Source organism: Saccopteryx leptura, chromosome 1 (genome assembly GCF_036850995.1).
Source record: "Saccopteryx leptura isolate mSacLep1 chromosome 1, mSacLep1_pri_phased_curated, whole genome shotgun sequence".
Taxonomy (NCBI): Eukaryota; Metazoa; Chordata; class Mammalia; order Chiroptera; family Emballonuridae; genus Saccopteryx; species Saccopteryx leptura.
Window position 1 is genome coordinate 232,596,229 of NC_089503.1, and position 12,679 is coordinate 232,608,907.

Consider the following 12,679-nt stretch of genomic DNA (forward strand, 5'->3'; position numbering starts at 1 on the left):
GCGAGCCGCCAGTGCGAGCTGCCGCGAGCAGCGCCCGGTTCGGTTGCAGAGCGAGCACCGCCACCGCAAGCAGCCGCCGCGAGCAGCCGCGGGCAGCGCCCGGTTCGGTTGCGGAGCGAGCACCGCTGACGTTCCCAGCGGCCCGCGCACGGGGAGCGGGAGAGGCCCCAGGGCGGTATTCCCTACTTGGGAGATTCTCTGCGTGCGCGGGGCACCTCACCCAGCCATTCAAGCTAACAATCAAGCGTTGGGGGAGGGGCGCGCGCAGGCAGCCTGAAATACCTTCGGGAGCACAGCTGCAACCCAATTACTGAAATTAACTTAACCCGTGAAATCTGCGCACCCTCGGTTCTAATTGATAAGATCTCTCTCAGTTCACCGACCCAAGACAAGAGGCGTGATATTTTTTAGTGCCTCTCGCTAAAGGGGCGGGGCAACTTCTGATTGATAGAGCCTCCATATTCAGGGATAAACACTAACAAGAAGGACTTGGCAGATAATAAGATCTATACTACACTAGTCGCAAGCAGAGACTAGTGCCTCTTCTTCCCAGCCAAAACAGGCTACAAAGTGTGGAAAGCCTGGGTTGAGAGGTCCAACGGAATGCTAGGTGCTGAACAGTCACCTTGACAACAATTGACTCCCACCCCCGCCTGATTACACTGGAGGCCCTGACTGCCAGAGCCTTTCCCAAAGCTTGCACTGAGTGGGGATAGAGTGGGGATTTCCCAGCTCTTTGAGCCTCTTACTCCCCAGGCAGAAGCAGTGGCAGCCTTATAGCTGGATCACCAGGCTGCTAATTCAGGAAGGGGGGACTAGGAGAGAGAATCCAGGAAAGCAAACTCTCTCATCGTTGGACCCTGCAAACGCCAACAAGCCTTGACTACCAGCAAGACTAAAGCCAATTATATGACATTGCCATAGAATCCCATCAACTGCAAATCCCTACCTAAGTGTGACACAGGGGCAGAGCCTGGGGTACAGAGTCACCAACCAGGAAGAGGGAGAGAAAAGAAAAAGGAAGAAGTTAACATCTCAAAATCAAGAAAAATCCACAGACTTTACAACTTGTTCCACTAATTTTTTCTTTTTGTTGTTGTTGTTTGTTTCTTCTATCTTATTGCCTTTATTTCCTCCACCTCAGTCCTTATATTCTCTGCCCATCTTATGCTTCCCTTTTCTTGAACTACACTACCCATAAGTGTTACATTTTATTTCTCTTCTTCATCCTCACCCTCCTTTAAGATTATACTCCAAAACACTTGACTCTCACTTTCTCCTCTTTTGGTTTTTTTTGTTTTGTTTTGCTTTATTTTGTTTTTTTCTCTTCCTTTTTTATTTCTTCCTTCGTTTTTCTCTTTTTCTTATTTTTTCCTTTCTATTCGTTTTTTCTTTTTTTTTTCTCATTTTACTTTCCTCCCATTTAATCCTCAATCACGAACAAATTAGTTAATTTGGGACTCAAGGCTTTTTTTGGCTTTATTTTTCTTTTTCGCTTTTGTTTTTGTTTTTTTCTTGTTTGTTTATTTTTGTGGCATTCTGGGTCCTCCCAACCCAAGGTCTCCATTGTATTTAGTCTCCGCTCCACTTAATACAACAGATTTTTACTTATTATTTTTATTTTTTTCTTCTTTATTATTCCTTTTTTTGTCCTTTTTTCTGGTTCCCTCTTATCCCTCTCATTATATCTCTTAGTTGACCATCACCCACAAGCAAATCATCTTATGCTTGTCTAAGATTTTCTTTCTTTTTTTTTTTTTCTTTTTTTTTTTTTTGCATTTAGTAGGTCCCTACTCCCCTTTTTTTTTGCCCCTTGAACTCTTCACCGCAAATCAGACCCTCCATTATAGGCACGATATTTCCCTGAGGAGAGGAGAGGAGGGAAAGAGAAGAAAGAAAAAAAAGGGGGAAATAATAAATTATTACTGGTTTTTTTTGTGGGGTGTTTTACCATTTTTTTTTCTACTTTTTACTCTTTATTAATTCTAACTAGTACTATCAACAAGACCACCCTCAGATGCCAATAAGAAAGAGGAAATCGAATATTATGGATACAAAAGAAAGAGAGGTAACACAAATAGATGTGGAAAAATCTATGGAGAAAAGACAACATATTGGAAGCCTTGGAGCTAAATGACAGAGAATTTAAAATAGAAATCTTAAAAATACTCAGAGATATACAAGAAAACACAGAAAGGCAATATAGGGAGATCAGAAAACAACTCAATGAACACAAAGAATATATTACCAAGGAAATTGAAACTATAAAAACAAATCAAACAGAAATGAAAAACTCAATTCACGAACTGAAAAATGAGGTAACAAGCTTAGCTAGCAGAACAGCCCAGATTGAAGAGAGGATTAGTGAAATAGAAGACAAACAACTTGAGGCACAACAGAGAGAAGAAGAAAGAGACTCAAAAATAATAAAAAACGAGAAAGCCCTACAGGAATTATCTGACTCCATCAGAAAGAATAACATAAGAATAATAGGTATATCAGAGGGAGAAGAGAAAGAAAATGGAATGGAGAATATACTCAAACAAATAATAGACGAGAACTTCCTAAGCCTGTGGAAAGAACTAAAGCCTCAAATTCAAGAAGCAAACAGAACACCGAGTTTTCTTAACCCCAACAAACCCACTCCAAGGCACATCATAATAAAGATGACACAAACCTATGACAAAGAAAAAATTCTCAAGGCAGCCAGGGAAAAGAAGAGTACAACATATAAAGGAAGGCCTATTAGATTATCATCAGATTTCTCAGCAGAAACTCTACAAGCTAGAAGAGAGTGGACCCCAATATTTAAAGCCCTGAAGGAGAGGAACTTTCAGCCACGAATACTATACCCATCAAAGCTATCCTTCAAGTATGAAGGAGATATAAAAACATTCACAAATACAGAAAAGATGAGAGAATTTATCAACAGAAAGCCCCCACTCCAGGAAATACTAAAGGGGGTTTTCCAACCAGATTCAAAGAACAAAAGAAAACAACACCACAAGTAACAGCTCCACCAAGAACACAATAAAACCAAACTTAAACTGTGACAACAAAGGAAAAAAAGGGGGGAGAGAATGGAGATTAACAGTAGCAAAGGACGATGAAGTGCAGAAATACTTATAAGATAGGGTACTACAATGAATATGGTAGGTACCCTTTTCATTACTTAATGGTAACCACCCTTGAAAAAACCACCACAAAAACACATGACTTAAAAAAGGTAGCAACAGAAGAAAGAAGTATGGAACACAAACAAACAAAAACAAATGATAGAAAAACAAAAGAGAAGAATCAAACTAGATACAAAACTAACAGAAAGCAATTTATAAAATGGCAGTAGGGAACCCACAAGTGTCAATAATTACACTAAATGTAAATGGATTAAACTTACCAATAAAAAGACACAGAGTAGCAGAATGGATTAAAAAAGAAAATCCAACTATATGCTGCCTACAAGAAACACATCTAAGCAACAAGGATAAAAACAAATTCAAAGTGAAAGGCTGGAAAACAATACTCCAAGCAAACAACACCCAAAAAAAAGCAGGTGTAGCAATACTCATATCTGATAATGCTGACTACAAGACAGAAAAAGTACTCAGAGACAAAAATGGTCACTTCATAATGATTAAGGGGACACTGAATCAAGAAGACATAACAATCCTTAATATATATGCACCAAACCAAGGAGCACCAAAATATATAAGACAGCTACTTATTGACCTTAAAACAAAAACTAACAAAAATACAATCATACTTGGAGACCTTAATACTCCGCTGACGGCTCTAGATCGGTCATCCAAACAGAGAATCAATAAAGATATAGTGGCCTTAAATGAAATACTAGAACACCTGGATATGATAGACATCTACAGGACACTTTATCCCAAAGCGACAGAGTATACATTTTTCTCTAGTGTACATGGAACATTCTCAAGAATTGACCATATGTTGGGCCACAAAGACAATATCAGCAAATTTAGAAAAATTGAAATTGTACCAAGCATATTTTCTGATCATAAAACCTTGAAACTAGAATTCAACTGCAAAAAAGAGGGGGAAAACCCCACAAAAATGTGGAAACTAAACAACATACTTCTAAAAAATGAATGGGTCAAAGAAGAAATAAGCGCAGAGATCAAAAGATATATACAGACAAATGAAAATGAAAATACGACATATCAGAATCTCTGGGATGCAGCAAAAGCAGTAATAAGAGGAAAGTTCATATCACTTCAGGCCTATATGAACAAACAAGAGAGAGCCGAAGTAAACCACTTAACTTCACACCTTAAGGAACTAGAAAAAGAAGAACAAAGACAACCCAAAACCAGCCGAAGAAAGGAGATAATAAAAATCAGAGCAGAAATAAATGAACTAGAGAACAGAAAAACTATAGAAAAAATCAATAAAACAAGGAGCTGGTTCTTTGAAAAGATCAACAAAATTGACAAACCCTTAGCAAGACTCACCAAGGAAAAAAGGCACAGGACTCAAATAAATAAAATCCAAAATGAAAGAGGAGAGATCACCACAGACATCATAGATATACAAAGAATTATTGTAGAATACTATGAAAAATTATATGCCACCAAATACAACAATCTAGAAGAAATGGATAAATTCCTAGAACAATACAACCTTCCTAGACTGAGTCATGAAGAAGCAGAAAGCCTAAACAGACCAATCAGCAGGGAGGAAATAGAAAAAACTATTAAAAACCTCCCCAAAAATAAAAGTCCAGGCCCAGACGGTTATACTAGTGAATTCTATCAAACATTCAAAGAAGACTTGGTTCCTATTCTACTCAAAGTCTTCCAAAAAATTGAAGAAGAAGCAATACTTCCAAACACATTTTATGAGGCCAACATAACCCTCATACCAAAACCTGGCAAGGATGGCACAAAGAAAGAAAACTACAGACCAATATCTCTAACGAATACAGATGCTAAAATTCTAAACAAAATACTGGCAAACCGAATACAACAACATATTAAAAAAATAATACATCATGATCAAGTGGGATTCATCCCAGAATCTCAAGGATGGTTCAACATACGCAAAACGGTTAACGTAATACACCATATCAACAAAACAAAGAACAAAAACCACATGATCTTATCAATAGATGCAGAAAAGGCTTTTGATAAAATACAACACAATTTTATGTTTAAGACTCTCAACAAAATGGGTATAGAAGGAAAATATCTCAACATGATAAAGGCCATATATGATAAACCACCAGCCAACATCATTTTAAACGGCATAAAACTGAGGACTTTCTACCTTAAATCAGGAACAAGACAGGGTTGTCCACTCTCTCCACTCTTATTTAACGTGGTGCTAGAAGTTCTGGCCAGAGCAATCAGACAAGACAAAGAAATAAAAGGCATCCATATCGGAAAAGAAGAAGTAAAGGTATCACTTTTTGCTGATGATATGATCCTATACATCGAAAACCCGAAGGACTCCACAAAAAGATTATTAGAAACAATAAACCAATACAGTAAGGTCGCAGGATACAAAATTAACATACAGAAGTCCATAGCCTTTCTCTATGCCAACAATGAAATATTAGAAAACGAACTCAAAAAAATGATCCCCTTCATGATTGCAACAAAAAAAAATAAAATACCTAAGAATAAACATAACAAAGAATGTAAAAGACCTATATAATGAAAATTACAAAGCATTGTTAAGGGAAATCGAAAAAGATACAATGAGATGGAAAAATATTCCTTTTTCTTGGATAGGAAGAATAAATATAATCAAAATGGCCATATTACCCAAAGCAATATACAAATTTAATGCAATTCCCATCAAAATCCCTATGAGATTTTTTAAAGAAATGGAACAAAAAATCATCAGATTTATATGGAACTATAAAAAACCCCGAATAGCCAAAACAATCCTAAGGAAAAAGAATGAAGCTGGGGGCATTACAATACCTGACTTTAAACTATATTATAGGGCCACGATAATCAAAACAGCATGGTATTGGCAGAAAAATAGACACTCAGACCAATGGAACAGAATAGAAAACCCAGAAATAAAACCACATATATATGGTCAAATAATCTTTGATAAAGGGGCCAACAACACACAATGGAGAAAAGAAAGCCTCTTCAACAAATGGTGTTGGGAAAACTGGAAAGCGACATGCAAAAGAATGAAACTCGACTACAGCCTGTCCCCGTGTACTAAAATTAATTCAAAATGGATCAAAGACCTAAATATAAGACCTGAAACAATAAAGTACATAGAAGAAGACATAGGTACTAAACTCATGGACCTGGGTTTTAAAGAACATTTTATGAACTTGACTCCAATGGCAAGAGAAGTGAAGGCAAAGATAAATGAATGGGACCACATCAGACTAAGAAGCTTTTGCTCAGCAAGAGAAACTGATATCAAAATAAACAGACAGCCAACTAAATGGGAAATGATATTTTCAAACAACAGCTCAGATAAGGGCCTAATTTCCAAAATTTACAAAGAACTCATAAAACTCAACAACAAACAAACAAACAATCCAATAAAAAAATGGGAAGAGGACATGAATAGACACTTCTCCCAGGAAGAAATACAAATGGCCAACAGATATATGAAAAGATGCTCAGCTTCATTAGTTATTAGGGAAATGCAAATCAAAACTACAATGAGATACCACCTCACCCCTGTTAGATTAGCTATTATCAACAAGACGGGTAATAGCAAATGTTGGAGAGGCTGTGGAGAAAAAGGAACCCTCATTCACTGTTGGTGGGACTGTAAAGTAGTACAACCATTATGGAGGAAAGTATGGTGGTTCCTCAAAAAACTGCAAATAGAACTACCTTATGACCCAGCAATCCCTCTACTGGGTATATACCCCAAAACCTCAGAAACATTGATACGTGAAGACACATGTAGCCCCATGTTCATTGCAGCACTGTTCACAGTGGCCAAGACATGGAAACAACCAAAAAGCCCTTCAATAGAAGACTGGATAAAGAAGATGTGGCACATATACACTATGGAATACTACTCAGCCATAAGAAATGATGACATCAGATCATTTACAGCAAAATGGTGGGATCTTGATAACATTATAAGGAGTGAAATAAGTAAATCAGAAAAAAACAAGAACTACATGATTCCATACATTGGTGGAACATAAAAATGAGACTTAGAGACATGGACAAGAGTGTGGTGGTTACCAGGGGTGGGGGGAGGGAGGACAGGGGGAGAGTTAGGGGGAGAGGGAGGGGCACAGAGAACTAGATAGAGGGTGGCGAAGGACAATCTGACTTTGGGCGAGGGGTATGCAACATAATTTAATGACAAAATAACCTAGACATGTTTTCTTTGAATATATGTACCCTGATTTATTAATGTCATCCCATTACCATTAATAAAAATTTATTTAAAAAAAAAAAAAAAAGAATGAGATCAAAGAAGAAATAAAAAAAATTCCTAGAAACAAATGATAATGAGCATACAACAACTCAAAATCTATGGGACACAGCAAAAGCAGTACTGTGAGGGAAGTTCATATCACTACAGGCACACTTTAAGAAACTAGATAAAGCTCAAATAAACAACTTAACCCTGCATCTAAAAGAACTAGAAAAAGAACAGCAAGTAAAGCCCAAATGTAGTAGAAGGAAGAAAATAATAAAGATCAGAGCAGAAATAAATGACATAGAGGCTAAAGAAACAATACAGAGGATCAATGAAACTAGAAGCTGGTTCTTTGAAAAGGTAAGCAAGATTGATGAACCTTTAACTAGACTCACCAAGAAAAAGAGAGAGAGGACTCAAATAAATAAAATTAGAAATGAGAGTGGAGAAACAACAACTGACCCAACAAAATACAAAATATTGTAAGAAAATACTGTGAAGAACTGTATGTCAAAAAACTAGACAACCTAGATGAAATGGAAAAATTCCTTGAAACATACAATCTTCCAAAAATCAATCTGGAAAAATCAGAAAACCTAAACAGAACAATTACACCAAATGAGATCAAAACAGTTATCAAAAAACTCCCAACAAAGAAAAGTCCGGGGCCTGATGGCTTCAAAAGTGAATTCTACGAAATATTCAAAGAAGAACTAACTCTTATCCTCCTCAAGCTATTTCAAAATATTCAAGAGGAAAGAAGACTTCCAAGCTCCTTTTATGAGGCGAGCATAATTCAGATTCCAAAACCAGGCAAAGACAACACAAAGAAAGAAAATTATAGGCCAATATCCCTGATGAATATAGATGCTAAAATCCTCAACAAAATATTAGCAAACTGGATCCAACAATATATGGAAAAAATCATACACCATGATCAAGTGGGATTTATTCTGGGGAGACAAGGCTGGTACAATATTCACAAATCAATCAATGTGATTTATCACATAAACAAAAGGAAGGAGGAAAACCACATGATAATTTCAATAGATGCAGAAAAAGCATTTGATCAAATCCAGCACCCATTCATGATCAAAACTGTCAGCAAAGTGGGAATACAGGGAACATACCTCAACATGAGAAAGGCCATCTATGACAAACTCACAGCCAACATCATACTCAATGGAAAAAATTAAAAGAAATTCCCTTAATATCAGGAACAAGGCAGGGGTGCCCCCTTTTACTACTCTTATTCAACATAGTCCTGGAAGTCCTAGCCACAGCAATCATACAAGAACAAGAAATAAAAAGCATTCAAGTTGGAAAAGAAGTAAAACTATCATTATTTACAGATGATATGATATTGTATATAGAAAATCCTAAAGTCTCAGTCAAAAAACTACTAGACCTGATAAATGAATTCAGCAAAGTGGCAGGATATAAAATCAATAATCAAAAATTAGTGGCATTTTTATACTCCATCAATGAACAGTCAGAAAGAGAAATTAAGGAAACAATCCCCTTCATTATTACAACCAAAAAAATAAAGTACCTAGGAGTAAATTTAATTAAGGAGACTAAAGACTTGTACTCAAAAAATTATAAAACATTGATAAAAGAAATCAAGGAAGATACTAACAAGTGGAAGCATATACCATGCTCATGGTTAGGAAGAATAAACATTATTAAAATGTCTATATTACCCAAAGCAACTTATAAATTCAATGCAATACCAATCAAAATACCAATGACATACTTCAAAGATATAGATCACACATTCCAAAAATTTATATGGACCCAAAAAAGAACAGGAATAGCTTCAGCAATCTTAAAAAAGAAGAATAAAGTGGGAGGTATCACACTTCCTGATATCAAGTTATACTACAAGGCCATTGTACTCAAAACAGCTTGGTACTGGCATAAGAACAGGCATATAGATCAGTGGAACAGAACAGAGAGCCCAGAAATAAACCCACACCTTTATGGACAATTGATATTTGACAAAGGAGGTAAGAGCATACAATGGAGTAAAGACAGCCTCTTTAATAAATTGTGTTGGGAAAAATTGGACAGCTACTTGCAAAAAAATGAAACTAGACCACCAACTTATACCATTCACAAAAATAAACTCAAAATGAATAAAAGACTTAAATGTAAGTCGTGAAACCATAAGCATCTTAGAAGAAAATATAGGCAGTAAGCTCTCCGACCTCTCTCGCAGCGATATATTTGCCGATTTATCTCCATGGGCAAGTGAAATAAAGACAGGATAAACAAATGGGACTTTATTAAACTAAAAAGCTTTTGCACAGCTAAAGACAATAAGAACAGAATAAAAAGACAAAGTATACAATGGGAGAACATATTCCACAATACATCTGATAAGGGGTTAATAACCAAAATTTATAAAGAACTTGTAAATCTCAACACCAGGAAGACAAACAATCTAATCAAACAATGGGGAAAAGAAATGAATAGACACCTCTCCAAAGAGGACATAGAGATGGCCAATAGGCATATGAAAAAATGCTCAACATCGCTAATCATTAGAGAAATGCAAATTAATACCACAATGAGATATCATCTCACACCAGTCAGAATGGCGCTCATCAACAAAAAAACACAGAATAAGTGCTGGTGAGGATGTGGAGAAAAGGGAACCCTCCTGCACTGCTGGTGGGAATGCAGACTGGTGAAGCCTCTGTGAAAAACAGTATGGAGATTTCTCAAAAAATTGAAAATCAAACTGCCTTTTGACCCAGCTATCCCACTTTTAGGAATATACCTCAAGAACACCATAGAACTGCTTCGAAAGGAGAAATGCACCCCCATGTTTGTGGCAACATTGTTCACAATAGCGAAGATCTGGAAACAGCCCAAGTGTCTGTCAGAGGACGAGTGGATTAAAAAGCTTTGGTACATATATACTATGGAATACTACTCAGCCATAAGAAATGATTACATCGGATCATTTACAATAACAAGGATGGACCTTGATAACATTATATGGAGTGAAATAAGTAAATCAGAAAAAACTAAGAACTATATGAATCCATACATAGATGGGACATAAAAATGAGACTCAGTGACATGGACAAGAATGTGATGGTAACGGGGTTGTGGGGGTGGGGGGGATGGGGCGAAGAAGGAGAGAGAAGGGGTGGGGACGGGAGGGGCACAAAGAAAACCAGATAGAAGGTGAGGGAAGACAATTTGACTTTGGGTGAGGGGTGTGCAGTATAATCAATTGTCAAAATAATCTGGAGAAGTTTTCTCTCAACATATGTACCCTGATTTATCAATGTCACTGCATTAAATTTAATAATAATTTTAAAAACGTTAAAAAATGGAAAACAATGTATTACTATGAAAGCATATTTAATGACACAGAAAAACGGTCCTTACATATTGATAGGTGGGGAAATCGGTTAAAATTAAAAGAAAGATTTTTTTTGGAAAAAAGCACATCATGAATAAAAGTGACTGAAAGAATGGTTGTATGTCAGTATGTTAATAGTGCTCATCTGTGGAATGTGAATATAGACTTTTCTCAACTATTTTTCTTTTTTTTTCTATGTTTCAAAAGAAATAAGTAAACAAATAATAGAATATCATACTGTAGATTATACAGCCATAAAAATGTGTTTTTAAAGATTTTTAATCACATGAAGGGAAAATGACTATAGAAAATGTCCTGCAACAGTGGTAGTCAACCTGGTCCCTACCACCCACTAGTGGGCATTCCAGCTTTCATGGTGGGCTGTAGCAGAGCAACCAAAGTATAAATAAAAAGATAGATTTAACTATCGTAAGTTGTTTTATAAAGATTTATTCTGCTAAACTTAGCAAAAATCTTACATAAAGTACTTGGTAAGTAATTATTATTATATGCTTTAACTTGTTGTAACTCTGCTTTATAAATTTTATAAAGTAAAGTTACTTTCCTACTTTATAAATCACCATTACTGTGGAACCAGTGGGTGGCTAAAAATTTTTACTACTAACAGAGATACAAAAGTGGGTGATAGGTATAAAAACGTTGACTACCCCTGTCCTACAATGTTAAAATCCTATTATGATTATATTTTCTTCATTATACTTTTTCTTTTTGCTTTACAAGTAATTTAAAAGTATCTTTTATAATTCTTGAGTAGTATTTTTTTTTTTCTGAAGTTGGAAACAGGGAGGCAGTCAGAATCCTGTATGTGCCCAACTGGGATCCACCCAGTATGCCCACCAGGGGGCGATGCTCTGCCCATCTGGGGCATTACTCTGTTGCACTCAGAGCCATTCTAGAGCCTGAGGCAGAGGCCATAGAGCCATCCTCAGCACCCGAGCAAACTTTGCTCCAATGGAGCCTTGGCTGCGGGAGGGGAAGAGAGAGACAGAGAGGAAGGAGAGAGGGAAGGGTGGAGAAGCAGATGGGAGCTTCTCCTCTGTGCCCTGGCTGGGAATCGAACCCAGGACTCCTACATGCCAGGTCGATGCACTACCATTGAGCCAACCAGCCAGGGCTTCTTGGGTAGTATTTTAGAGTATACTTGATTTGACAGTTATTATTGTTTTATAAAAAGTTTTTTCTTCTCCGCTAACACATGGGATTGCCCATTTTCACAGCACTTCATTGTTAATGAAGAACCCATGTGAAATGAGTCAACCCTTAGGTCCCTCACATGACTGAGCCCAGACAGATCAAGAACACACCTGGCTGGCCCCGGCCAGTAGCCCAGTGGCTAGAGCATTGGCCCAGCATATGGATGTGCTGGGTTCAATTTCTCATCAGGACATACAGAAGAAGCGACCATTTGCTTCTCACCCCTCCCCTCTCTTCCTTTCCTCTGTCTTTCCCTCCTGCAGCCAGTGGCTCCATTGGTTCGAGCGTGGCCCTGGGTGCTGAGGATAGCTCTGAAGGTTTTGTCCCAGTGGGTCAGTCTCAAACACTAAAAATAGCTCAGTACTTGAGCATCTTCCCCAGATGGGTTGTTGGGTAGATCCTGGCCAGGGTGCATGTGGGAGTCTGTGTCACTATCTCCTCTCCTCTCACTTAAAAAAGAAAAGGAAAAAAAAAGAGAAAAGTAAAGTATAAAAAAAAAAAGAACAACAACAACAAAAAAAAACATACCTGGTGTTTTTTTTTCTTCTGCACTGAAGAATTTTCTGGAGGTGGCAAAGCTCTTTCTCTTATTATCCTTACTGATCTGTTACTTCCTATCAAGGATTTTCCAAAGACATGATAAAAATGATGTAATTTCTGCATGTCCCTTCTTCCTTTGGCATCTTTGGATTTAGC

The 12,679-nt window shown here is 37.1% G+C and overlaps 1 protein-coding gene across 3 annotated transcripts in view; it reads right to left on the reverse strand.

Annotated features, from left to right (window-relative positions):
- LOC136407109 (probable ATP-dependent RNA helicase DDX60) overlaps positions 1 to 12,679 on the reverse strand; it is a 105,020-nt gene that overhangs the window by 59,508 nt on the left and 32,833 nt on the right. For all 3 annotated transcript variants that reach the window (XM_066387739.1, XM_066387722.1, XM_066387731.1), the window contains one exon: positions 12,512 to 12,678. In XM_066387739.1, the coding sequence (XP_066243836.1) occupies positions 12,512 to 12,678 (167 nt within the window). The remainder of the gene's footprint in view (positions 1 to 12,511; position 12,679) is intronic.